This window comes from Perca fluviatilis, chromosome 6, assembly GCF_010015445.1.
Source record: "Perca fluviatilis chromosome 6, GENO_Pfluv_1.0, whole genome shotgun sequence".
NCBI lineage: Eukaryota > Metazoa > Chordata > Actinopteri > Perciformes > Percidae > Perca > Perca fluviatilis.
In genome coordinates this window covers 1,683,709-1,711,426 of record NC_053117.1, presented here as the reverse complement: position 1 = coordinate 1,711,426, position 27,718 = coordinate 1,683,709, and the positions used below count along the sequence as shown (strand labels likewise).

The 27,718-nt window shown below is 41.4% G+C and overlaps 1 protein-coding gene across 3 annotated transcripts in view; it reads right to left on the bottom strand.

Annotated features, from left to right (window-relative positions):
* The window catches only part of adgrd1 (adhesion G protein-coupled receptor D1), a 40,813-nt gene that overhangs the window by 9,467 nt on the left and 3,628 nt on the right, over positions 1-27,718 (bottom strand). For 2 of the 3 annotated variants that reach the window (XM_039803416.1, XM_039803419.1), the window contains 9 exons: positions 26,505-26,762; positions 25,009-25,076; positions 24,354-24,503; positions 24,153-24,203; positions 22,728-22,854; positions 22,296-22,403; positions 20,927-21,002; positions 19,584-19,725; positions 120-193 (listed from right to left, as the gene is read on the bottom strand). In XM_039803416.1, coding sequence (XP_039659350.1) covers positions 120-193; positions 19,584-19,725; positions 20,927-21,002; positions 22,296-22,403; positions 22,728-22,854; positions 24,153-24,203; positions 24,354-24,503; positions 25,009-25,076; positions 26,505-26,762 — 1,054 coding nt within the window. The remainder of the gene's footprint in view (positions 1-119; positions 194-19,583; positions 19,726-20,926; positions 21,003-22,295; positions 22,404-22,727; positions 22,855-24,152; positions 24,204-24,353; positions 24,504-25,008; positions 25,077-26,504; positions 26,763-27,718) is intronic. The other variant, XM_039803417.1, reaches the window with a different exon arrangement.

Sequence of the window (27,718 nt, the reverse complement as noted above, 5' to 3'; positions counted from 1 at the left end):
CTTTAGACTTAAGCAAAGAGCATGCAATGAGTTGACAATCAAGATATAAAATCCCTTTGGCTCTACATCTGAATGAATAATTGAGACATGCTGCATCTAAATCACGAACACAGACCCACCTGTAGTCCAAGAAAGCACAGTAGAGGAAGACTTTATTGCTCTGATTTAGGACTTGCTCTTGCTGTTCTTTAGTCTGAAAAAGAAAAGAAAATTGAGATCTCTTAATTGTGAGTATGTGCCACAGGAAAACGTTTGCTTTTGGATTGTACTGGCTCATTAAATTACAAGCAAAACTCCAGCAAAACTGTTCGGAAAATGTGCTTTGATCAAGAAGCGACGTGGAATATTTCAGACACAAATCAGCAGCATTCTTTCCTTTGTGATCTTTGGCTCTCTTTCCATGCATGTGCTCAAAAGAGGTATCAGATCTTGATATATTAGATAGAGTAAGGGTAGAAAATGCTGTGTATTTTGCTTTTTTTTAATCCCTCTGAAGAGGAATAAACCTCATTATTATTTTTGATAAATGCTCTGATGACAATTGTATGTTTGTACAAAACCCAGTAAACAAAGTTTAAACCATTAAATAAAGAGGATTAAAACCCTACAAATTCTGCTTAAAATAAAGACACTTTGTTGTTGCTTAAATGCCAATAAAACACCTAAAGAGGTCTGACATCATACTAAAGGACAGACAAGACGCTGATCGACACTCAGCAAAGGTGATTATTACACTGAGCTAAAATCCCTGCTGTCTTCAAGATTCTTATTTGATTATAACTCACTTTTTCCGTGTCATTCCTTAATATGAGATTTGGAGTCCCCGGAGACAGTGAGCTAATGGCTACAGTGCAAGAATGCAGTAATTGGGGCTTGGCCCTGGTTTCAGGTCAAACCACTACCCTCCTCAATCTGTCATCTGAAGAAAACAACACTTTCATTGGCTGGTTGGGTGTATACCGAGAGACTGCACACCTCTTCTCATTCCACAAGCCTTGACTCTCAGACTGAATAAGTGTATGATTAGACGGACTGTGTCTGCACTATTTCCTTCTGGAAAAAGTGAGAGAGAGAGTGAAACTGACACTCAGGCTGTCTGTTTCCTGGCCCATAGGCTCAGTGATTCATATTGAAAAGCATAGCACAATACGTTGACTTCACTGTGTAACCAAATTGTTGCTCTCATTCTGTCTGTTTCGCACATGCAGCTCTTTAGTCATCACTTATTGTGACCCTTGAGATGAATGCAATGGATGGATATGCATCTGGCCCATTAGAGTAGGCAGCACAATGGGTCCAAGAACCATGGGAGCGCCGTAAATGCACCCTGTCATCACAAGCCGGCGTCCAGCTTTGACGAGCTGCAAGCAACCCCCGTGGGTGAATTTACTGCTCCCCTGTGGGCTTTAATAACTCACATTGCTTGTTGGGTGTAAATGAAAGCAGATGGATGAAAGACTAACTGCCATTGGCGCACTGTAAGCCTATCTTGTATTTGCTCTCTACAATCACTGACCCTTTAATGTTCCTGTGCAATGAAGGAAGACTAATTATCCACATTAAGCACATAATGTAAACCCTTGTTCTTGGGAAACAATCCATCATTATCAAACCATCATATGCACCAGACACAAGCTAAATATAGATTGTCTAACAGACCATCACACATATAAGGAGTGCTGTTTGGCCACGCTTCCTCTCTAGCAACTGTCTGTTTGTGGTACATCCAGCGTGTGTTTTCCAGTTGATATCTGAGGAGAGGTGCAAGAACCTGAAAGTTACTGGGTGAGTGTTAAAATGCACTCGGAGATCTGGCCGAGCTTTGTGCGCACGCCGTTCCCTGGGTGCCCTGAGGCCTCCGCCACCAGCCAAGGCTGGAGCTGGAGCTCCAAGTCTTTATTAATAACAGAAGGCCAGCAAACATCGCCTTGGAAATCACTTTGGGCCGTGTAAGGAGAAAAGACGCAGAGAGAAGGAAGAGGGTGAAAGCTAGTGACAGCAGAGTGATACAGAGTGACAGGCTGATAGAGGAGAGAGGTCAGAGAGAGAGAGGCTGATAAATCATAGAAAGTCAAGGTGTTTCTGGCGCTTCTATGTCGCTATGTCCCACTTGGTGCAGCTGTCAACCACAGCTCCATCTGCAGTGATTACTTTAACCTCAACTACTTTAACCCCTACTTCCACGGTAGTGAAATACAAAACTGTCAAAAATCTAGGGCTGCTCATTCAATTTTGTCAACTCATTGATTAGTTGATTGTAAAACTGAGTTTCTCCACAAAGAATCATGCAAAAACTTTAAATCTTGTGTTTACTAGAGATGTGCTGTAGTGGAAGTTTCCTTTGCAGCAGGGGTAAAGTTTTGAGAGTTTAGTAAAGTGAAACAAATAAGACAGTAAGGAGACTAAACCAAGTTAGGTTTTTTGTATTTTATTAAAGATATATTTGCAAATATAGGAGCAACATGATTTCACAAAAGGCCGCAGCCCAGTGTGGAGTCAGTTCCTCAAATGAGTGAACAGAACACCAGGCTTATATGCATCTTCAGAGTGACAGCACATACGCACTTGGCTTATTATGACGCTACAGTTTTTACATGCAATCTGATACACATGAAGACAATCAAAAAACACAAGAGACATCTCGGAGCCATTTCGCCTCCTCCTCCCTGTACGACTTTCACCCCCCCCAGTTACATCTTAACTGGCGTGGGAAAACTAGAGATAGTTTTAGGGTGACCTTGTAGCCCCCTATCTGTTCAGACAGACAGTGCTCACATTATGGTCCAGACTTTATGAATCAGATTTCAACATGTGGAAATGAGATAAACTCCCTTTCAGCATTTGTAAGAGAATTAAAGTAGAAATAAAACATAAAAATATAAGGAATTATGCTTAAATGCAATTTCGCCATTACAGTACTCATAAGTTTCTTGGAAATAAGTCATTCAGCATGAAAAAAAGCATTAAACATGACTAATCGACCAAAGAAATCTTAGTCGACTAACAGCTATCAGAGGTGGAAGACGTATTTAGATACTTCATGTACAACAATGTGAAAATAATACATTACAAGTTAATGCCCTGCATTCATAATTTTACTTCAGTAAAAATACACAAGTATTATCATAAACTGTACTTATCAAAGTAAAAGTACTCATTCTGCAGAAAAAAATGGCCTGTGTGACTGATGTATAATCTCATTGGACATTATTAAATTGTTACAGTTTTTGCACGTGTTCTGACTGGAACAAAGAAGTTTGAACACATTACATCTGTCCTTAGACTTTTACACTGGCTCCCAGTCAAGGCTAGCCTGGTCCTACCAGACTCTCGTACATTTCATTTGTACAGAGAGTCTGGCCACTCTCCATTGACAAGTGTTAACTTCCTTGAAGGTGGGTACTCTGTTGAAGTTTAAAACTATGGGCTCTGCCCAGAGCCACTCTGGATCTGCCATAACCAATCACTAATGTTTGGTCGTGACGTATGTCATGCGCATGTGCAACAAGAGGGGAGACTAGGGTGACCAGATTTCCCGGAACTAAAACCGGGACACTTTGCGCTTGACCGTAGTGCTCTTGCACGCACATGCTTTTTAACGTGAACATGTGCCAGACATAGACACAGACAGATTAGACACAATTTTACCAACAGCACACGTAGGCCTACTGCTCACAACATAATGGGGTATCTCAGTTAATATTCATGAATTTTCTTTGTATGTAGCCTACATATCTAAGAAATAATATTAAAAGACATTGCATGAGTTTTGTGGGGGACCAACTTTATTTTTCAGAATTAAAGCATTCTTTTGGAAAATGCACCCACTGAACTTTGTGAAAAGGTATTTTTCATTGCATGGCACTAAAAGAATTATTTGGAACTGCTGCCACAGGCTTGAACTAAAGTTAACACTTTACGGTAAGGGTACGTGAATTATGAATTAATGCATGAATTAATTCATGATTTGTGCATTACTTAATTCCTTTATATGTTATGAATCATCAGGAATTGACATGAGTTCAATAACCTGTTTTGCCTTATATCAATTTGATTATTTGGAATGGTTTTGTATAGGGGTGCAACAGATCACAAAACTCACAGTTGGATCGGTTCACGGTTATGAGTCACAAAAAAAGGGGGGAATTTAAAAAATGTATTAAAAATGTAATAACAATAACTTTTAACAATAACTTCTTGTACCAGTAAATTTCTGTTAAATGACAAAAACAGATGAGAAAAGGGTATTTTACAATAACTATGAATGCACCACGAGTTTTACCAGTTTTAAATAAACGCAACCTTTATTCACGTCTGTGTTGTTTTGCCGACAACAGCAGTGAGCCAGTGCTAGCTAGTTTGTGTCTTTTAGCTCATAGCTTTAGCGGCATACTGCTGTACGTCCCGCTGTTGGAATCCTCTACAATACAGTCACACTTTTAAACCGTTTAGCTGTCAGCATTTTAACCGTTTAACCATGACAATTTCATAGTGGTTGGTGTAGGGCTGGGCGATATGGCCTTTTATAAATACCGCGATATTTTTAGGCCATGTCACGATACGCGATATATATCTCGATATTTTGCCTTAGCCTTGAATTAAAACTTTGATGCATACAATCACACCAGTATGATGATTCTATATGTCTACATTAAAACATTCTTGTTCATACTGCATTAATATATGCTAATTTTAAACTTTCATGCAAAAAAGGGGATATCACAACTAAGTCAAAGTTAACATAATTGTATTTATTAAACAGTGAGTGGCACAAACATAAAATTGTCAACAGAAAGTGCATGTTTTGTGCAAAAATGTTGTCAGAGACAACATTTCAAAACAAGACATTAGGGCACGCTTGTGCATGCTGTAACTCACATGGCATTTCAAAACACAAAATTAAAGTGCCCTTCTTGTACATAATGCCACTACAATAATTTAAAACAAATAAAGTGCCCTTTTGTGCATGTTGTCATTAAGATGACATTTCAAAACAACACTAAATTTAAGTGCACCTGTTGTGCATAATGCCACTAGGATATTTAAAACAAATATATATAATGCGCTTTTGTGCAGGATGTCACAGGTAATTTCAAAATCAGTAAAATAAAAAATAGCTGCATAATAGGAAATCAAATGTTGGAAAAGAAAGTGTATTTATAAAAAGGACCCTCCTTTTAGTTTTTTAATAAACAATCCTATGGTTTCAAACACAATACCTAAACATAAAACAATTCACAAAAGGTGAATCTGGTCCATTATGGAAAAGTTTGCAGCTTTAGTTTTGGTTTCTTCTGCATGAAATATATGGCACAAATAAAAAGTAAAAAAATATGTAGTTGTATTTCGTGCATACTATGTTGTCCCTTTGTAACAACAACCAGTGAATACCAGGTTGTTTAGAGGTTTTGTGCCCAAAACACAAGCCTATCAACGGCGTCTGGTTTGAGAGATGCTCGATGGCATGTAACTATGTTACCACTGGTACTAAATACCCTTTCCGATGGGGAACTGGTGGTGGGCACACAGATATTTTTTTGCCACATTTTTCAGGTTTGGGAACATTTCCTCATGGTCGTTCCACCACTGCAATGGATTTGCTTCACTGTCAACATTAACAGACTGCAAGTAGGCAGACAACTCTTTTTCAATAAGCTCTCTCTGCGACAGTGTGGCGGAAGATGTTGCTGCAGTTTTAAAGAAGCTGCCCAGGGATTTCTTCCTTAGTGGCTCTTCTGGCTGTGATACCGTTGTTGCATCTTGAGGCAGTGAAGCAGCCAACTCAGCTGTGCCCTGATCAGTCTCATAGAGCATTGCCTCCATCTCGGTTATGGCTCTGCTCTTGATTGCCTCCACCTTTTTTTCTGTGCAGTATGTTATCTTGAACCTGGGATCCACTAAGCCTGCCATGTCCAGCAGGTCGTAAAGTGGAAGGATCAGAATACTTCTCCCTCAGGTAATCCAGGATGGAGGCTTTGATAGACTGGGTCAGTGGGGTGTCATTCTCCTGACGTGCCAAGAGGCTGGACTGGAAGAGATGGAGAACAGGCTTGACATAGGACACTGTGACATAGCTCTCACCGGATGGAGCGTTGGTGATTTCCAGGAGAGGTTTGAGAGCCTTGTGCACTGACTCTAGAACTTCCAGGTCTTGCCAGGTGAGAACGAGATGCCGGGTTTTCTTGTCTGCAGCCAAGACTTGAGAAATAGCTTGCTCCTGCTCCAGTACCCGCTCAATCATCTTCTCTCGGGATCCCCACCTGGTAGGAGACTCACTGATGAGCTGGTGTGCCGGGAGATTTAGCTCTTGCGTGCGCTGGCCAGGTCTCTCCTCCTCTTCCAACTGAAAGAGAAGCTGCTCACTACCTTCTTGCACACAGCAACAGCACGGTCAATACGGGGGTCCTTCATGCTTCTCTCTGAGAATGAAAACAAACATTTAAAATGTTATAATAATTTAAAAGGGTATAGTAATTGTGAAGAAATCCACTCAGCCTAACACTAAACTAATTCTTGGTAATTATTTATTTATATAGTACTGCGTAAAAGTGAAGATGCTATCAAAAAATATAAGTTTCAAAATATAAAAAAATGCACAATAAAGAGCAGTCTACTGACACACTAATGCAGAAAAAGAAAGAACATGTAACTCTAAGGTGCCTAAGCTAGTATAGTACAGTATGTACTTTTTTGAAAAAATCACTGGATTCTCTCTCTCTCTCTCTCTAATATTCAATACAGCTTTATTGGCATGGGAAACATATGTTAACATTAAATTCTGTGTTATGACCATGCAGTAGGCTATTATAACATTGCTCATAGGGCTGGGCGATATATCGCACGATATTGTTAGGCGCATCTCGTCAGTAAAGCCGGTTCCTTGATTAGTAGTAAATCGCCATCACCCGCTTTCAGATGGAGCGGTGTTAAATTAACACTCCTGGAGGCTGGGAGTGTATGAGTCCACACTCAAGAGTGTAAAGTGTTAAAATATGAGTGTTAAATTAACACTCAAGAGTGTTAAAGTTAATGAGATAATTAAGTGATTAATTTAGTGATGATTGAGCATTATTCTCATATATCAATAAAGATAATTACTATTTTATCACAGTGGTAAAAACACTCACCAATTGCAAGATGCAGGCGATGGCCAAAACACTGTAGACGTGTCCTGTGGTTCAGGCTCACAGCTTTGACGATGTTAGCGCCGTTATCGGTGGTGATGCACACCTGACGAGCTTCATTTAAATTCCATGACATGAGAGCATCTTGCAGGCCTTGTGCGATGATCCCGCCAGTGTGATCCTCAATTATCTATATAGTGGACCGTCAAACTGAGGTGGCTCACATGTTCGGCTGCTCCATATGTCGGCAGTTGTTGAGAAGTGGGTCACATTTACAAGCTGACTGGCCAGCTCTTCCCTCACTTTAATGTACAACTCAGGCAGCGCTTTCTCTGCTAAATATTTGCGACCCGGCAGATTATATCTTGGGTCAAGTGTGTTGATGAGCTTTCTGAACCCGGGCTTTTCAACAACATTAACCGGGGCCATGTCTTTCGCGATGTGGTGGGTTACTGCACACGTTATCTCCTTCTGTTTTTGACTGTTTTTGTCGTAAGGCGTTGATCTGGAAATAGAAGAGGCCAGACTCAGTTGCGTGAGTGCTGGTTGCTTAGGCACTTTCTTTGATATTGCACCGCTCTGAGATGTTGTCGTGCGGAGTTTCAAGCACTCTTCATTTTCTAGCGGGTGGGTTCTCAAATGGTGATATAAATTTGATGTACTGCTACATTTTGAAGCGATGCTTTAGCGACAGATTTTGCATATCACCGTTGTTTGTTCAACATCTTCCTTCTTGAAACCAAACCACCGGCAGACGATGGATCCTGTGCTGTTTCTTTTTTTTATTAATTCATCCTCCTCCATGTGTAACCGTTAGCACCTGCTGCCGCTATCTTTCTGCTGGTCGAGGGCGTATGACGTTGCATGCGCGACAGACTGACGTTTGTAACTATGTGCGTTTGTTTTGTCTCTCTGTGAGAGGGAAAGACGAGAAAGAGTGTGAGAAGCTTGGAGTTAAATGTCCGCGAGTATGTAAAAGTTAATGTACAAACAAGCATCAAAAATAAAATAAAATAAGCTTCTTAACTTAGGTTATCAAGGTAATCATTATGCTTGCGCTTCAATGCTGGACAGGACAAGAGGGGGAAAAAACAAAGGAAAAAAAAATGTCCGAGTTTCAGGATATAGTAATTTTCTACATCGCACGGACTACAAGCCGCGATATATCGAGTATATTCGATATATCGCCCAGCCCTAGGTTGGTGTAAACCGGAACATTTTAGCGTCCCGACATGCTTTTGTCGGGACTCGGGACAAGCAACTTAAAATCGTGACTGTCCCGGTCAAATCGGGACATCTGGTCACCCTAGGGGAGACCGGCAGCAACTATCGGCTTATATTTAGCATTAGCATTGCTAGCGTTAGCCTTAGCCAACTCCTTCACCACTAACAGCGCGAGCTGGAAAATCTAACTTTTCCCAAACCCCGTGGGGAGGAGGGCCACAACATCATGGCCACCAACACAACTCAGCAAATATTGTTCTTGCTCGGGCTTTAACTTCTGGATAATCGGCAGAGTTGGCTAAACGGACCGAATGGCTTCGCTCGCATCTTTTTAGCGCACGTCCTCAACATCATCGTTCTCAGCCACTCCCTCTGTTCGCTGATTGGACCGCCAAATATTTGACCAGAGAAAACCCAAGAATATACCGCAAAACCAGACGGAGTAGTGAAGGAAAATGAAAATTGAGCAGGCTAAGTCAAGGCTAGAATTGACTTTAAGATTCTGCTCCTACTATATAAAGCTCTCGCACCTCCGTATATTAGAGACATGCTCGTTAGATAACAAGAACCCTCAGATCCACAGGCAGCGGTCTCTTAACCACCCCTCACTGTAACTCAAGAGCTGGGGAGGCTGCTTTCTATGTCCATGCCCCAAAGATATGGAACATCCTGCCCGTGGAACTGAGAGAGGCTTCCACTCTGAACACTTTTAAAAACAGGCTAAAAACCCTGCTTTTTACAAAAGTCTATGAATAACTGAGTTTGTCGCTGTTCTATGTTAATCTTTAGTTTGTGTTGTGTGTGTGTGTGTGTGTGTGTGTGTGTTCTTGTTTAACTATATTCGTGGAGTCCAAAAAAAGAAAAAAAAGTCCAGTATACTTGTGGGGTCCTGACAGCTTTGTGGGGCCAAAATGCTGGACCCCACAAGTTTAAAGGGCTGTTTGAGGGTTAAGACTTGGTTTTAGGATTAGGGATAGAATTAGGTTATGGTTAGGGTGAGGGTAAGGGTTAAGGTTAGGCATTTAGTTGTGATGGTTAAGGTAAGGGTAAGGGTTAAGGTTAGGCATTTAGTTGTGATGGTTAAGGTTAGGGTAAGGGGCTAGGGAATGCATTATGTCAATGATGTGTCCCCACAAAGATAGTGCCACAAACCTGTGTGCGTGCCTGTGTTCTATACATGTTTTGTATATATATATTTTTTTGTTTAATTGAACAAAGTCGCTTTTGTACGAAGCACATTGTGTTACATTAACTTGTATGAAATGCCCTATAGAAATAAAGTTTGATTGATTTATCAAAAAGCATACCCATTTCCCTAAACTATAAACACTATTTCCCTGTTTTGACACGATTCAGATTTGTTGAACTGTCACTGCAAAACTCTACACACAAATCCCTTCGTTTCTCATACACCACTAGCATTTAATATTGACAATTTATAAATTTGATCACACACCAATCACAACCTCCAATAGATAGATTAAAGGACCAGAGTCACTTCATTCAGTTTTGGAACAATGTACCCAGAGAGACATCAAGGAAGGAGGCAAGGACACCAGAGAGGAGGAGGAGGTGAAGGAAGAGGAGGAGGTGGAGGAGGTTTTCGAACATCTTTCTGGCTGCATACTTTTCCTTTCTAAACCTGATAGAGGAGTTTTTTTTCGGCAGTAAAGTGTTTGACTGAGAACTGTGTTCACCTCCTCCAGGCTATGGATGAAGCCTGCCTATAGACATTTTAGTTGATGCGTGCAAGGGGTGGATCAGGCATGCAGGAGGAGAGCTTCATTTTGACCTGAAGATAGGATGTTTGAGGAATTGGGTGAGAAGATATATTTGATAGAATTTTGAGAAAAGGAGGCATAATTTCAAGAAATGTGTTTAAACAATCAAGAAAAACTGCAATAGTAATGCATAATGTTACCACTGTAGTTGTTGACCTATTTTATACGCAGTTACAGGTGCAGTGGTTCTCAACCTAGGGGCCGGGCCTCCTCCAAAGGGTCATAAGATAAATGAGAGGTCCTCAATGATTAATGGGGTGAGAAAGAAAAAAAATCTATCAGGTTCTGCTAAATGTGTATTCATTTTTCCCCCCACTTTTCTCTAATATTTACTTTTTTACGAACTATTGGATAATTTTACCTCTTTGGGATTGAAACAGTTTTAAAATGTAATAAGTTTAGAGGGTGGAAATCCCTCTTTGGTGGAAATGCTTACAACTCCTAGACATCTGAAATGTGACAAGAGGCCCTAACTAGACAGATATTCTGTTTGTAAGGGATCACAAGCCAAAAATGTCGAAAACCACTGGTTTAGTGTTTAAAGATGTATTATGTAAAAGCAAGTAGAATATAAATGTTGCAGAGTAAAAAAGCTAAATATTTCTCTTTGGAATGTAGTAGAGTAAAAGTAGAAAGTAGCGTAAAAGTATTTCCAAATTATGATACTAGAGTAAATTCACGTAATTACTTTCCGCCACTTTAATACATGGAGTGAGTCTTGTTGTGTTACTAACCAGGATTTCTGTTGAAAAGTGCAGGAGGGTGTATAACTGTAAATCATGATGCAACTCTTTTAAAAGAGAACAAACACTCTTAGCTGCCAGGTCATCAGCGTAACACATGTATAATATTATTGTGTTTTCAATAATAGATATTTAATGGTGCGTCCTGATGACTTGCTAATGAAAACACTGCCCTACCAGCCATTTACACTGTCACTACCCGATGTGAGTCGAATGCAGATGTACGTTGCGCATGCATCACTTTGAGACTTCACGCAGATCTGTTTTGCTGTTAGCCACAGAATAAAGAGATAGGTACATTACATAGCAGTAATTTATTATTTAGCGTAAGGCATCACATTTTCACGGCATGATCCCTGATGTCAATTCTAGATTAACCTACAAGAACCTGCTAATGATTGACTTCTGTAATGTCAATACAATAAAAATGGACCTACATAACAAAGTTCGTTCACTGCTAGCTACAAGTTAGCAATCAAACACAACAAAGGCTGTCACTTGAATTGCGTTTTAAGCAAACGTTAGCAATCAAATAATCATAGATAGCTAAATGTTTGCCGGATCCGGACATTGACATATATAAAATGGACCAACAGAGCCCGTTGCTCTGGACGGAGACCAGTGAAGGATATTAGAAGCACTTTTCCGGTGAGCGCTGAGCGTTACTGCGCAGCCTCAAACTGACAGAGACAACGTAAATGTGACGTGAGCAACGTGTCTGAAAGTCTTCTGGTAGCTGTGCCGAGGTAAATCTCAATCATTCCCAATCTTACAGAGATGGAGAGTGTAGGTATATGTAAGGAGATAACATGGGCACAGGCTAATTATTGCTAACTAAAATGCTAGTTAACATTAGTAATTAAACCTAAACAGCTAATGTAAGTTGAAACTGCCTGCGAGCTTCTCCTGTACTATACGGTAATTCCTCTACTGTGCAACAGTAAATCGCTTGGTTATGACCCAATCGTTAGCCTATTTTTACAAAAGCGTCTGCTACGGAGCCATAACATGTGAGACACAAGGTAATGGAGCCTTTTATACGTTGTTTTGTTTCTTTAGAAATAAACAATAGACAAATAGAGTCTTTAAACGCTTCAGATGTAAAGTTATTCGCTGTCAAAGTGACGCCAAAATGAATGGCAGTCAATGGAATGCTAACGGGAGGTGATCGATTTGTAGCATTAAAATGGCGCCATAGGATGTTCAACCCCCTTGGATCCAGATCCCTTGGCGTTATGCCGTAAACCGTTTAAATCTGAGCATGCGCAACTCACATCTGCATTCGACTCACATCGGGTAGTGACATACACCACCACACCAATCAGTTGTGATTGGGAGCAAAAAGCCTCAAACATCAGCATGAGAGCCGCTGGCTGCCGTCTGATGTGTACATGATCTAACCCTAAAGCACGCCTCATCCTTTCGCTGTTTTATGACTGCGTTGAGCCTGTTGGATAAAACGTCAAGGGATGAAAATAAACACTCTCATGCATCACAAAAGCATTTAAGTCGCAGATGACACGCAGAACCCAGCAATTTGTATGCATGCATGCTTCTCTGTCCCCATTGGTGTCTTTCAGACCTCCCGTGACTGCCAGAGCTGGAAGCCGGAGCCTCGCTGTGGTTGAGCTAGCTTCAGCAAAACGCCGACAGCATATTTCTCTGCAAATCCCTAGACGTCGAGCAACTCTGGGCTAATTTAAATCTTAGATTTTGACAGCTGGTTCTCAAGCAGGGCACAAATCAAGAAAAGATGGAGCTACACACCACCTATCATCCTTGTTTCAACAGTCAATTCCAAACAGACAGGCTAATGCTGGTAGAAATACAAGCCAAAGAGTACACACACACACACACACACACACACACACACACACACACACACACACACACACACACACACACACAAAAACAAACACACACTTATGTCTGAAATGTATTGTATGTATGTATTGTTTATTGAAGTTTCACCACCAGCATTTCTGACTTTCACAGAAAATCGTAACATATAAGTTTTTTAAATCACCATTATTGTGTACAGTATACTATGCTGTAGCGCAACCAATTTACCAGAAGTGTTACTGTTAACAAACTCAAATAGAGATATAAAAAACCTATTACCTCCAGTTACAGTGGACACTAATGGCGTTTTTCCATTACATGGTACCTGCTCGACTCGCCTCGACTTTACTCGCCTTTTGATGACCAGCGTGGCTACAACTGATGTGGTACTAAAGAAAGTACCTGTTGGCAGGTACCAGGGACTTTTTTTTGTAATGGCGAGTAGAGTCGAGGCGAGTCGAGCAGGTACCGTGTAATGGAAAAGCGCCATAACATTTATCCAGTCTGATCTGAGTTCTAACTGAAAGAATATGGAATATTTAGCATTATTGACCTTAGTTTGGAAAACAGTAGTTTGACAAAACAGAGTCCCATTTACTTGTGTTTTCCAGAGCTTGATATTAGCTTAAGAACATGAGATGCACTTGAACACTACATAAAAGGGCTAGTGAGTGGACCTTGAATAAATATGAAGGGAACAAAGTCCTGCACACACCCACTCATTCCACCCAGCACTGGTATAAGAATATGCAGCCCCAAGAGCAAAAGAGCAAAGAAGTCTAAATACAGGCTTTGGTTATGCTAAATTTAAAAAGCAGGAAGAAAAAAACAACAACACAACAGTGTGAGTGAATAAGTAAGCGATCTTCTCCTTTTCCCTTACACGTTCCAAATATTTGAGAGCAGAGAGCCAGGGTGTAATTTGGACTGCACTTTCTGCATTCGGTATAGATATCAAATTTTAACAGTCCAGCTGTCAGCAGGGTCCATACCAGCATTAAAACACCCTACACAATGACAAAACATTATTTAAAGCTACCATCATCTTCTGTTTTGTGGAGGTGTACAGTACAGTAGGTGAAAGGTAAAATACAAATCAACAGAAAGGCTAATGTAGCCAGGTTTTGACAATGGCTAAATTGTTCTGCAACAATACATGCCCCCCGCCCACACACCAAAAAAAAAATACATTGACTGCTCTTAAATTTAGTAAGGGAAGGAAACACTTTATTGCAGTATGTCTGGGAAAGGCATACCAAGGTATGGTGTAACAGTACTCAATCCAGCAACCACATCAAAACTTGAGGAAAAACCTGCCCATTGAAGCACCTTAAGGTCAATACATAAACGCATCACACTGACACAACCCTGAGTCCATACTGCAAAACACAACTGGACTTGAGTGAGATCATGCCTCCAGAAGAAATGTAATAAGGCATGCAGCTGTGGTCTCAACTCAGTCTCTGAGGTAGACACAGAAAAAAAAACTAGACGTGCTGATAGGTATGCAGGCAGGGTGTGAGGAAAACTGGGGACAATAAAAAAAGAAAAAAAAAGAACAGAAATGTTGGTTGTTTTTGATAAGGTGAGCGGTGAACGTTCACAGAAATACTGTACTGTTTCTAGTAACTGTTCAAAACAACCCATATGACTTTTAGAAGTAAACTCACACGACAAGGAGACGGGAGAGGTTCTCCATGCATAAATTCATGTGCTTCCCCCAAGGCTTTCAAGTGAGGCCACTATAATATTTCTCTGCTTTCTGTAGGAACATCTGTTAGGCGAGGGGCTGTATTTTGAGCCTTTGCAGAGAAGTTTTAACGCGTACAAGAAATAGTACATAAAATAGAAAAATTCACATCTGCCGCTAAAGTGCTGCCACCTTCCTTATGGCGCCCGTGTTAAACAATTGTGCTGTTCACACAGCACGTGCCACGGAGCTCCGCGAACGGCTTGCAATCTGGAGCGATCGTTTGGACGCCTTGTCTTTTATTTCCGTGAATCGCAACCGAATCTTGCACAAAAACACTCTGATAATCTATTATAAACGATATAGAAGCCACATTATATATAATACAAATGATCTAATTCTGATAAATCATCAAATGTGCATCCCCTGCTTGCCAACCCTTTAGATTGTCCTTCCCTTCTCCCTGCTTTTCTCCTGGAGTTTCAATTCCCCCTGATTTTTACATGATATATCAAAACCTGCACATCCACTCTATTCATTTAAAATTGGCCTCATGTCACTGCTGTTTGTGATTTTTTTTTTTTTTCTAAATAGCATAGGCCTACTTGTTCCACACATTCAGTTGTGTCCATCTTTTTGTCTTTGTATAACCTTGCAGATGACATTTTTCTCAAATTCTTTGTACAACTACAAATCTTCAATCAAGTCACATATTCACATGCTTGAATTTCTTTTTACGGAGGGTGACATACAACCACAGGTTTTTGAATTTGTGTCTGAACATCATCTGAGGCCATAGAAAGAATCAGGACCTTTTCTACTTTTCCTCTGAGCTCAAGCTCTGCTCTGTTCAGCACGTTAGCGAGAGAGGTGGTGGTCGCGAGGCTTGAGTGGTGATAGCAAGGGGGTGCCGAACGGGAGGGGCCGTGAAGAGAGACTCTAAAATCTTTTGGCAAGAAAGGAATAGCAATAGCCAGACCTCCATCTGTGATTGATCAGTGTGTGGGCTCACACAGCTTGTGTTTATATACGTCTTGGTGTATGGATGGGTGTGGGTGGTTGGGAGAGAGAGAGAGAGAGAGAGAGAGAGAGAGAGAGAGAGAGAGAGAGAGAGAGAGAGAGAGAGAGAGAGGGACAGAGGAGAGATTTTGCCCACAAGGTTTAAGCTAGGCGTGTGCTGGGAGTTATTAAAAGACTTGCAAAAAAAGAGCGGTTATTATTGTGGCAGAAAGGACTGATACCAGCATTGGCATACACAATGGGTCAAGTGTCAAATAACCTTTGCATGTTTATTTTCTAAGTTAAAGAACAATTGATCCGCTAGCTCCAACAAGTCTAGACGTCTTTCTCAACACAAGCCACCCAATTTCCCCTTCTGCCCCTGACCTCTTTACTCACTTCCCACCAAACTCTCTTACATGCTCTTTAAATTATGGGAGGGAGCCGATGGATGCAGCTTAATGGAAGCCTTAGTCCAGTCACTAAATATTTGAACTGACAATAATAATAAGTAATGGTGTAGTCATCCGAGTCAGTTTGATACATTTAATAATCCAATTTTCTTAAGTTTTAGTGTGTGTAGAAAAGATGTTTGAGGAAACGTTTGACATTTTGAGAAAAAAAACCCACTTATTTAGTTTCTGGGCTGAGAGTTAGATGAGAAGATTGATACCGCTCTCAGGTCTGTCTCTTAAAGGGATACTTTGTCAATTTGAATCCAGCTCTGTGTTATGTTTGTGCGGGAACGCGTGGACGGCGTTTGGCTTCCCTCGGTGGCGCCAGTGCACGGTGCTGCTCTGCTCAGCTGGGAGCTCTGTGCGATATCAAACTTGTTTTAGGAAAATCATTTTTTTGTCCACGATGTCATGGAGAGGTACTACACTACCCACAATCCTAAGCATAACAGCGATGTCTCCCAAATGGTGGAGCTCGCTGTTACCATGGAAACCCGCAAACAGGAGAGCGTGCTGTTGCCATTAAAGTACCTGATCGCCTCTACACACAGACTAGTACCTTTGCCATTTTTTTGCCCATTTTTTCAAATGGGCCTTTGCGCCGAAGCATTTGTGTTATGGTCACAATTCATCTCGTAGATGGCTGTCTTGGTTTCGGCTTTAAACTCTTAATGAAATCAATTTAGATATTAAAAGGGGAAAATCCCTTCCGAAACCAGTGCCGTTTAAAAAAATGTTTGGCTTTGTTAGTTAGCTGTAGAGGTGCTGGTGGGTGGACTTTGTTTTGGTTTGATTATTACAGATCTGTAATAACTGTTCCCCACTGTTTCCAGTCTTAAAGCTAAGCTATGATAATCAGCTGCTAGCTGTAGCCTTACATTTAACATTCAGATATACTGTAAGTGGTGTCAATCTTCTCATTTAACTCCACCAGAAAGAAAATAATAAAATGTTGAAAGATTATTTTTTTATATATTTTAGGCCTTTATTATATAGGACAGCTGAAGATGTGAAAGGGGAGAGAGAGAGAGGGAATGACATGCAGCAATGGGCCGCAGGTTAGAGTCAAACCCGCGGCCGCTGCGACAAGGACCGAGCCTCTGTACATGTGGCGTACGCTCCACCAGGTGAGCTATCCAGGCGCCCCAACAATTTCTTTAAAACTAATCATCCGTAGTTCTACATTACATCACAAATGAAATGAAATAAAAGTGACTTGAGGGACAGATAGAGGCCACCAGTGCTCTTCCAGTGCTGCCACCCAGTTTCACCCTTTCGCCTCGGCCCTTCTTACGGAGCCGCCAACCTAACACACTGCTTTATAAGCCTGTAAAGTCAGGCCCGCTTGTCAAAATCTGTTTTTTAAATCCTCTCAGTTTTGACCCTATAAATCCACTTTGCTCATGAAATCGATCTTTCCATTCATTCACTTCATACCATCAGCGTGATGCTTTGACGGAAGAAGCGGACAGGGAGGAGGTCTCGGCCTTTTTATGTATGTATTAATGTTTAACTACGGACCCCGATGCCCCCCACCCTCCCCTTTTCTCCCCTTCTTCTCTCTCAAACTAAACCTGAGTCAGACAGCTGTAATAAATCACTGATGGAGCCAGGGTCCAATCAACACTGCAGCTGAATGGCGTGAGAAAGCATGTGGGCCTCCAGCAGCCTTGATAACACCTTGTCTGGTATCAAACCCGCTCCGTGCCACGTAACATGTGATGGCGGCACATCGGCTCTGACTCAGTCAGCTGGGAATGGCATGACCTCACCAGGCTGTTTCGGTGTACTCAGAGGGCATCAATCAAGACCGCAGGGTCAATCCGACACCAAGCACATGGCTTAGACCTTCAGTGAGTGGTACCTGCCATGACACAGGGTTCTTTACAAGTTGGTGACTCCATCAATCCCCGGTACGATACATTTTTTATCATGGCAGGTGTCAGAGAGAAAATGGATGACATTTGGGGTCTGAGCAATGACGGTAGGTGACTCTTTGTACAGAACAAGAGATGGCACACAGGACTTGTTGTTACCATGACAGCAAGAGAAGACAGATGAGAAAGCTGACACATTTCTGCTTCAGACACACTCAGTCCCCCCCGGCTAGGTTTTAATGAAGTCACTGGGTGTTTGTCTACTTTCTGGGGATAAACAGAGAGGTCAGTTGCAAATCACTTACTCCCGGCCACTGAACTGGTGCCATGCGAGGAAATCTTTGAGGTTTAACTTGTGCACACAGTAAAGAGCGACATAAACAATGATGGGAAAGGTTGGCCTCATACTGTGTGAGCCGCCCTCCCTGCCTCCAAGCTAGGGAGGTGATAAGTATCCACCAGCTGCCAAAGACATTAAAACTCCAAAAATAGCCGGTTTTCGACTAAATCCAACAACAGGTCTGTGCAGCAAAACAGTTCAAGCAAAACAACCCTTTTTCTGTATGTGATCGCAGCCAAAAGTGCTGTGTGCCAAATTACAATCCAGCTCCTAAATGAAATTCATCGTCCAAACTATGCAGCCTAAATGAAATTGAAATATGCTGGCATGGTGCGTTCCAATCAGTACACGTTAGTAATAAGTATAACAGCTTATTTGTAACGGGGTCGAGGGGAAAGAATGTAAGAAACGTGATTCATCCTTAGATCGGGGGTAGAGGCAATCCCACTAAAATAGAAACACCTTGACTCCACTGGACAGCAGAGCTTGTGAGCATTTCCAGCGCACCCATAACAAAGGAGATTATAAGCCCTCTCCCATGGTGTCTGCTTAAACAAACACAGTAATCACTGTCACACGAACCAAGCCAGATGATTGCAGAATAAACATTTATTTCACTAGGGAAAGTGAAGGCAAACAAAGCAATATTACCATGGTTTCATAAAGCTGCATGGCTTTCATTTGTGCTCTTACGAGTGAGGAGAGAAACTAAATGTTTTGGTAATTCATTTCAATAGAAAAGTGAATAATTCTTGTAGGACTTGTAAACTAAACAGAGCCACATTGTTGGGGGTTTAGTCGACTGCCTCATTAATGCTATTGTATGATAGTCTTATAGGATATTAACTCAATTCATATGGATGAAGAAAATGGCTTCATAATCCTGTTAATGTGCAAATAATAAAAAAAAATATATGTATACATATATTATACATGGCTGTGAAGAACACTGCCACATTTCTGACTTTACAGGAAAGCAAGCTAATGCGATACACATTTTTAAGTTAATTTTCATGATGAGTTTCGACTGCAATTCCCATGGAAAACTGGCACAGCTCCTGCCATAAAGCAGCAAAAGAAATATGTTGTTCATAAAAGAAAGTTATTGTTCCTTTCAAAGTGCCCTAAGCCTGCACTTCAAATGTCCATAATCAGTTTGCTTTCTGGAAGCCACATGCTCAGCGATGGAAGAGTTAGGCACCCTAATGAAAACCAAAATAGGCTTCGCTCTTTGTGCCGGTGGGAGCCCAGCTGCACAAGCCTTGGTCAGTGATAGACACTTACTTTCTTACATAAGAGAACGCCAAAAATAGAGCTGATAGATTTCATATGGGGGGATCCGGCTACTGTAGCCACAGATGTACCATGGCCCTCTTTCCTCTGATAAGGTGGGTGTCCCACACCCAACAACACCACCCGCCAACAGGAAAAGAACTCAATTTTCCCAGTATGACTGACTCACACAAAAAGGATAGCAGAGAAAGGACATTGTATGGGTTGATTCTTACCAGGATGTGGGTGAGGACAATCTTGATGAGTGGGGCTCCAGAGAGGTTGACTGACAGCGCCGGTGAAGGCTCCACTTTTAGAGAGATCAGACAGCTTGCTACCTGGATCTTGTGATTCTTGAAATCAGCTGCTTCGTTAATCCTGAGAGACAAAAAAAAAGAAAGGCAGCGTGACAGGAAGAACAAATAATGGCAGAAATAAGAGCCACAGATAAAAATACAAAAGAAAGAGACAGAAAGAAGAAGTCAATAGGTACATTAAAGGGGCTGTACTCAAAATACTAAAAACACAGTGGGCTGGGATTGCCTCCACACGGCTCTCACAGACCGTTCCCCAATACGTGAAATACCTATGTTTGTTCACGGCCACATGCACTAACATGCACACACGCGCACCGGCTATCAAAACAAAGAACAGAGAAACTGGGATTGCAACACACACAAAGGGAGTGTGACTTTATTTTCTGCTCAGGACGCTATTACTCCACTATATCTTTACATCGCAAATATTTGTTTACTGCCATATTATTGTTCTGAATGTTGAGTATCGTATTTAGCCAATAGAGTCAGATCAATCTGGAAAAAAAACCACTTTAATCTGGTACTCATCAACATGTGTGTTGCCAGTGTAACACACGGGCCCCGGAGCAGTAGCATTAAAGTGGGACTTTGATCAGCTGACTGTTTATATAATTAATCAAACTGACAAGCAGCAAGCAGCGTTGCATCAATAGTTTTTCAAGGCAATCTGATATGTGACATTGGGATCATACAAGCATCACCTCTCTATCATGATACTGAGGGGACATTCTCACCCACAGAGATGCCGGGCCAGTCGCAGAGCCATATTAAAAACAATCAGTCACAAACATCTACAAATGTACAGGCACATATTTCACGTGTTGTACTTCAACTTCTATGAAGTATAAAGTGGGGGAAACAGATTGCTTAATCGCTGTTGTGTCATGTTCGGTTAGAAAACACTGCAGCACGAGTGGACAAGCTGGTCCAGTATTGAGATACGTAGCGCTAATAGCAGGGTGTATCAGTCAGTGGAGGTTGAGTGGTGAGATGAGAGATAGGCGAGAGGACAGATAAGGCCCGGGCCCCAGGCATCACCCTGTCTGTGGTTCAGGAAGCAGGGGCGCCTTAGTGCCAGTGGACCTGATGCACCACACAGGAAGTACAGAGAGAGAAGCCAGATTTTTTTTTTTTAATTGCTTGAAAGATTTTGTTTAGAATGTATTTTCCTGGATAAAACCCTGGCCAAAACCAAAGTGGTATGATTGGACTGGACTAACAATATCTGACTTTCCACATTGGGTGTTTTCCCGTCCTCCTACCTGGTCTTGACTGGGCTGATCTCCTTGTAGTAGTTGTGCATGTTGTGGTAGAAGAGGCCAACTATGGTGGTTTGAGCTGAAAAAAAACAAAACAGAAGACAACGTACAGTAGTTGAACGTCCTGGTCAGCGGGAGGGGAATGTAATGCAGTGCTGCTAAAATGCTCACAAAGAAGGGAAGTTAATTAACGCTGCCTTGCTGCCGCACACTGGCACCGGCAGACTAATAGGACGACCGTACACTCGCACAAGGGTGAAAGGGAGAAGGCCGCAAACCACGTGGATGTTGGGAAATCTTATGAAACCTCTACATGACTCCACTGGGAGAGCAAGGAGGTCTGGTCCCCCCTCCCCTAATCTGAGCTATCATCCAGCTCAGTCCCTTCTCAATACTGCAAGATAAACAATGAAATTGGAGGAAATCCTTAATGGTCCTGTTCCTCTTTTCAAAGGCCCTCTACCCAGTCGCCGGCTGAATATGACAACAAAAGCTCACTGATGTCAAACAAATGTGAGGTGTATATATGCTGCAGGAGAGCTTTCAACCTTCCAAAAAATTGTTCTGACAGAAAGCCCTCCATCAAGTCCCACAAGAGATCTTAAGGTGGCCGGTTTACTTGTACAACTCTCCTACGGAAAAGAAAGAATAAGGAAAAATATAATAATAGTATCCAAACACACTAATGTATAGCATGCTCTCTACTTAATTAGGATATAAAACCTTCCCTTGGAGCATTTCATACAGCCAGGTATTTAGAGCTATGAGTTAATTGGTCCTGGCTCTAATGTGTCAAGCACTAACATATATTCCATTTCTGATAAGAGTCCTTTAATGAGTTTTTTTATTCCAGTGAGTGTATGGCTACACAGTGCATGTAGCGGCCAGGTGGAGCCAAGGGTATCTGACCTGAACGCAAAGTCAAACAAACAAGAGTTTTAATGCCCACCGTAATTACTGCTCTCCCTCACTCCGCTATGTGAGTCCATTCTTTTTAATGACAGAGGGAAGTGGAGAAAAAGTGCTCTCTCCCTCATTCTTTCTGTTTTGAATAAAAGGGTAACTGCCAACATTAAAGTCATAGCTAGATTTCTACGGTGCACCATAAAGTCACACAAAAGCTCTCATGGCACTCCTGTCCTACACTGTATGCTATGTTATAAGTCCTAAATCTAAGCATAATAAATTACTGGCAAATAACAAGAGCCTCCCAGCTGGACAACTTTCTCTTGGCAGAATCAGACCACGACTAAAGTGCAGTATTCACACTCAACCTAGAGAAGCTATTACTTTTTATACAGAGAATCTAGACAGGTCTGCTTTATGCATCACTCAAGACATGTCGCTGAACGTCTGTAATATCTGCACTTACACTGCATGGTGAAGGCCTCTCCGGGCACGGAGATGTAACTCTTGCCTTGTGTGGGGAAGCGGTAATGTGGCAGGTTGTAGTTCTGTGGGAATTTCATCAGAGAGTAATCTGCGGGGGTCAGAGGTTAGAAAAAGCTGAGAAAAAACAGACTTGAGAAGCGTCGAGACACATCTGCTTTGTCAGGGGTGGATAAACGATGTGAAGCCACTCTTGGGAGAAAGACACAAACAAGCTTAGTGGCAAACAAAATATTATGCAAAGACCCACACCCGCGAGAGGGAAAGCGGAGGGGTTTGACCTCTTGCTTTTCTGACCCGCAAATGTCCTCTGAGTAAGAAAACTAATGATGTCAGCTTGATGCTCCATATCCGTCTTCCCTTACACAAACTACAAACATTGAGTCACCTTATGGAGAGCTGACAGCATACTGACCTGCAACAAAAGATGTTCCACCCAGAGAGATGAGAGAGTTCGGGCTGGGCTCCAGGTTAGTCACCATGTGTTCCATCACTCTGTCCACGGTCTCGATAAGACCGCTGACCACAGGGATGGACTGCTGCTAAATAATGACCCAACAGAAAAACAATCAATTCAGTCGCTGCCTTTAATATCCAGCATTGCCTTATGCCAACCTGGCGTCACATCTTTAGAACAATTTCTGTCTTTCAGACACAATTTTTCTTAGCTTTTTCGTCACAGGTTCCATTTACAAATAGGTCAAGTTAAAGGGGCACCCAAAGGCCAATTTATTTGTCATGAAAAAGTTGTATAATGTCTTCTGTGGCTATGAAGGGAGCTTTCAAAAGTCTAAGAGAAAACCCGTGATGATGTCATCAGCGTAAAATTGTCCAGAAAGCATGTGTTACAAATGCCGGAGTTTAAAATACCAGGTAGAAAGGAACAATGAAATGATGCTACTGCATTATAGCAAATGTGGTTTCCAGTGTGATATCACTATTTTGTGTTGATTTTGACCATTCTTTTTAAACTGTCTCTTGTGAGTCCCCCAGCTTGATCGGAGTGCAATATAAAGCTGGAGAAATAATAAACTAATAAACGAAAAAGTTTTAGCAAATCAAACAAATTAACATTTAAAGTAATACAATTTGCTAACTTTTGCTAAACAGTGGCCACTGTGGCTACAAATGACAATTATGGAATAATGCTAAATGCTAAACTACTTTTTAGCATTTAGCTGTAGTGCTAAGCTATGTGGCCTGACAGTAGCACAAATAGACTAATTTAATAACAACACACAGGCCTAAAGTGTAGATATCCAAGTCATACAAAAACTTGATAAAGAAAGACATTTTCTAACACTCAGCATGAATCTGATACGATAAGGCAATCACAGGAGGGCTTTACTGAACACTGTATCCACTGTCCAAGTTTTGCGTTCTCCTACGTGAACATCTGTTTCAGCTTGCTCCTACAAAAACAAGCATGCTTGTTCTGAGCACTCAATGTACTGAAACCACACACTTGCTCAGAATGTCTTTCTTCTGGCAAAAATGTGTTTGTGTATAAGAGCCCGGAGATTTGGCCAGGATGAGTAACAGGACAGTAACAGGACGCTGCAAATTTACATTCAAAGCATTGTGTTGTAGGGCGCCTAATAGTCAGCAGCACTGTCTTATACAATTTGCACCACTATGCTTGACTACATACTGTAATCCTGTGTGGGTACACTGCCAGGTACTGTTATAGCTGCTGGCACCACTTGTGCCAAAATATGTGGTGTTAAAATCTCAAACTCATGGATCCCCTTAGTGCCTTGGATTAAAGTTTTCACCAAATTGCATATGTTACATTATGTCATGTTTGAACATTGCACAACAACAGTGTGAACTCATTTACCTCAGGCAGCCCTGGAGAGGACAGCACTTCTTCCACACTTTTGAGAAAAGCCTGGGTGGAAGAAAATGGACATCACGGAACTGTTGCATCATATGCACATGGGTGGGCATTGTGTCTGTGTGTGAACTGGTTGTGTGAAACGTGTGTGTGTGTGTGTGTGTGTGTGTGTGTGTGTGTGTGTGTTGGACTGTGCTCCAAAACCTGTGTGAGGTTGTTGGCAGTGTTGTGAGGAATGGTCCTATTGGGCAGTGCCTTAAGAAAGCCCAACATCGGCAAGGACTCCAGGTCCTGGGAGCTTTGGACGTCCTCGTGCTTACTGCTGACGACAGAAGGACTCACTTCAGTGGCTGTCTGGGGAGACAACACATCAGGCATCACATGAAGTTTACTATCAGGAGGTAGTTTCCGAAGAAGCACACAGTTCCAACATACACAGGATGTTTAGTGACTGATAGCCTGAGTTCGGGATACTCTTTGGACAAGTGATTCAGTGTTGCTCTTTTTCAGTCCAGTGCCCTACAGGGAGCCATTTTGTGCATAGCGTTGAGCAGCTGTCTCCACTTTCTTCTATTTCTTTATCCCTTTATCCCTTTTCAACATCCAAAGCCCTTTAATAAACAGGATGAATCTATTCACATGTGCTCTCAAAATCCTTTTTTCCAGCTTTTCTATCTTTGAAAGGAAACAACAGCTCAATAAGAAAATTAACTGTTTGCATATTTTTCATACCACTTCTATGTGGATGCTATATTTATGAATAGATGATACACACATGTAGTTCATACAATTACATTTAGGTATCACATTTGTTGTTGTGGACCATTGAGCCTTGCAGAGTCAGAGTTGACAAACTTACGACTGTTGGTGCAGTTGAAGTGATTTCTTTGGAGAGTCTGGGTGTTGTGACAGAAACCATGGCCTGGCCTAGAAAAGACAATACAAAGGGCTCTATTATAATATATTACCACACATGTGACATGTATACATTGTGTTACATTTTCTAGTTTGGATATCCCCATTTGAGAAGCATTTTTGTTATTAGAGCATCGCTTTGTACCTGACCAGGCTAGGCCTCTGTAATGTAGCTGGGTTTTATCAGCATACAGCTTACAGTTTATGAGGCTGGACCATAACCAGTCATGAAAGGAGATATATTACAACCTCCACAAAACTGGGATAATCAACTACATAATACTCTGCCACTTGCTTCTGTACAAGGATAAGATAAATTTTATGTCTTTGTTGTCATTTGATAAAAACAGCACTAACTAGCTACCAGAAAATGGCCATATATGGACGTACATGAGAGGTATCAGCCTGAACCTTTCCTGCTCTTCTTTGGTTCAATGCAACATTTTATATGTGTGCTCTGGAGAAGTAAAAATATTTTTCTGTAACCATAACAGTCGGGCTCTTTGCGTCTGGTAATGGTCTGCGAAATATATTGCTTTTGGTAACAACTTCGGAGTAAAAATCAAGGCAGCGTGCACTTCATGCTTCATACATTGTGAGCAGTTGAAGCTCTAATAGTGCACAGTGATAGTTTTCATATACTTTTACCATACACACAATGCAAGAGGCAGCGTGGCCCGTCACTAATCAGTATGTTTCATATGCAGCAAAAGGTGATTCAGCTGGACACATGGGTAGCTCACCTGGTAGAGCTTGCGCACATATACAGTCCTCAACGCAGCGGCCGCGGGTTCAGTTCCGACCTGCGGCCCTTTGCTGCATGTCATTCCCCCCCTTTCATGTCTAAGCTGTCCTGTCAAAAATAAAGGCCTAAAATGCAAAAAAAAAATTATAGCTAAATTTCACCAGGTTTCAGCCATTTCATGGAATTTGGTAATATGTATTATCACACAGTTTAATTTTATTATTTAAAGGTTTTCATAAATTAATGTCAACATGTTGTTGTCCATTTATGGCACTCTGACCAAATGAGGCAAGAGATTAAAAACAGTCAAGACTGTTTTTTTTTTGTCCTAGCGCATTATAACCTGTCACATTAAATCAAAATGATCTGCCCCTGCAACCCAACATGCTTCTGCACTCTTATAAATACTTATAAGGCAGAACTATGTGAGCCATGGCACTTACATGGTGAAGGTCATGGAAATGTTTTGTGCAAGAAGAGCCATTTAACAGGGAGCTGGGGTATATTTGTATAGTTTAATATCTTATTGTTATGCATGAATGCTGTGGATGGAATGTAGTGAGGACAAGGACGGAAATTGCTTTTTAACCCCAGTTTCCTCAGAGCACAGTCAAGAGGGAGAAAAGCATTGTAAGAGATAAGCCATGTCGTAGAATGGCATTAAAATACTTTTCCAGTAGAGCGTGATGTCCTACCTATGGCTGCACTGTAGTAGAGCAAGATCTCGTGAGATGAAAGGGCCCTTTCCCAGATGACAAACTCATCAAAGGCGCCTGTTACATAGTGACCAGATGCTCTGTCGTTTCTAGTTCCGATGACAAGGTCTGGGTATGGGTCCCCATAGTTCTCTGAGACACTGCCAGCTGTGTCACCAGCAATGAAGGTCCCATTAATATATACTTTCAGACCATCCTTTGTTGTCCATGTGAAGAGAATGTGGGTCCAGTAAGGCCCTGAAAGAGGAAACATACTATAGTAGCCTATATATGATTTATGTAGAATTGTAAAGCACTGCAACACAGTTAAGGCAACAAATGCAAGAGTGGGTGACTAAAAGAAAGAGAATAATGAAAACTGAGCAGGACACAGACATTCAGGTACTGTATCAATAATGTTTTTCCTCTAAAATATTTTTTGTTGCTGCTGATAGTGACATAGAATAATGATGTTCTAACTTTTCTGTTAATCTGCAGATTATTGTCTCGATTAATCAATGAATCAACTTCTCTGTAAAATGTCCCATTGTAGTTTCCAAGAGCACTATTAAATACAGTCTAAGGGTGTATGCAAATTGCTTGTTTAGTCCAAACAGTCTTCAACTCAAATATGTTCAGCTAACTGCCATATGTTAAACTTACAGGTGGAAGCAGGAAATATTTGCATTTTGGTTGAGAGTATACAGCCATGATAGCGGCCCTGTGATGCAAAGCGGTGCTTTGAGCTAACGTTAAATGCTTATATTAACATGCTACAATAAAAATGTTAACATGCTATGTTTATCAGGTATAATGTTAACCATGTTAACCACCATCTTAGTTTAGAGCATAGACTGTATAGGGTCAGGGTGTACAGACTGTATAGGGGTTAAGGTGTTAGCTTGCTAACGTTTGCTAGCCTAGCAACACAAAGTAGCCAGCTACACCTAACGTTATGTTTGATAGGATGTCCTTTGCAGGCTAGCATCTGGAGTAATGCTAGCTTGGTTAAAAACGGCTTAAAAAGATGCTAATTGCTAAACAGAATAGTTGCTGATTCATTTAAATCTAATTATTTAATTGACTCTTAGTTTCAGCTCAAAACACTGCATTTGACTTTGTTACAACTTGAGGCCAGGGTCTGTTCTGGTCCAAGCTCTCTCCAGTAAATTTTACACTACAAAGAACTTACTTCCTTGTATCTCTGAAGTAAA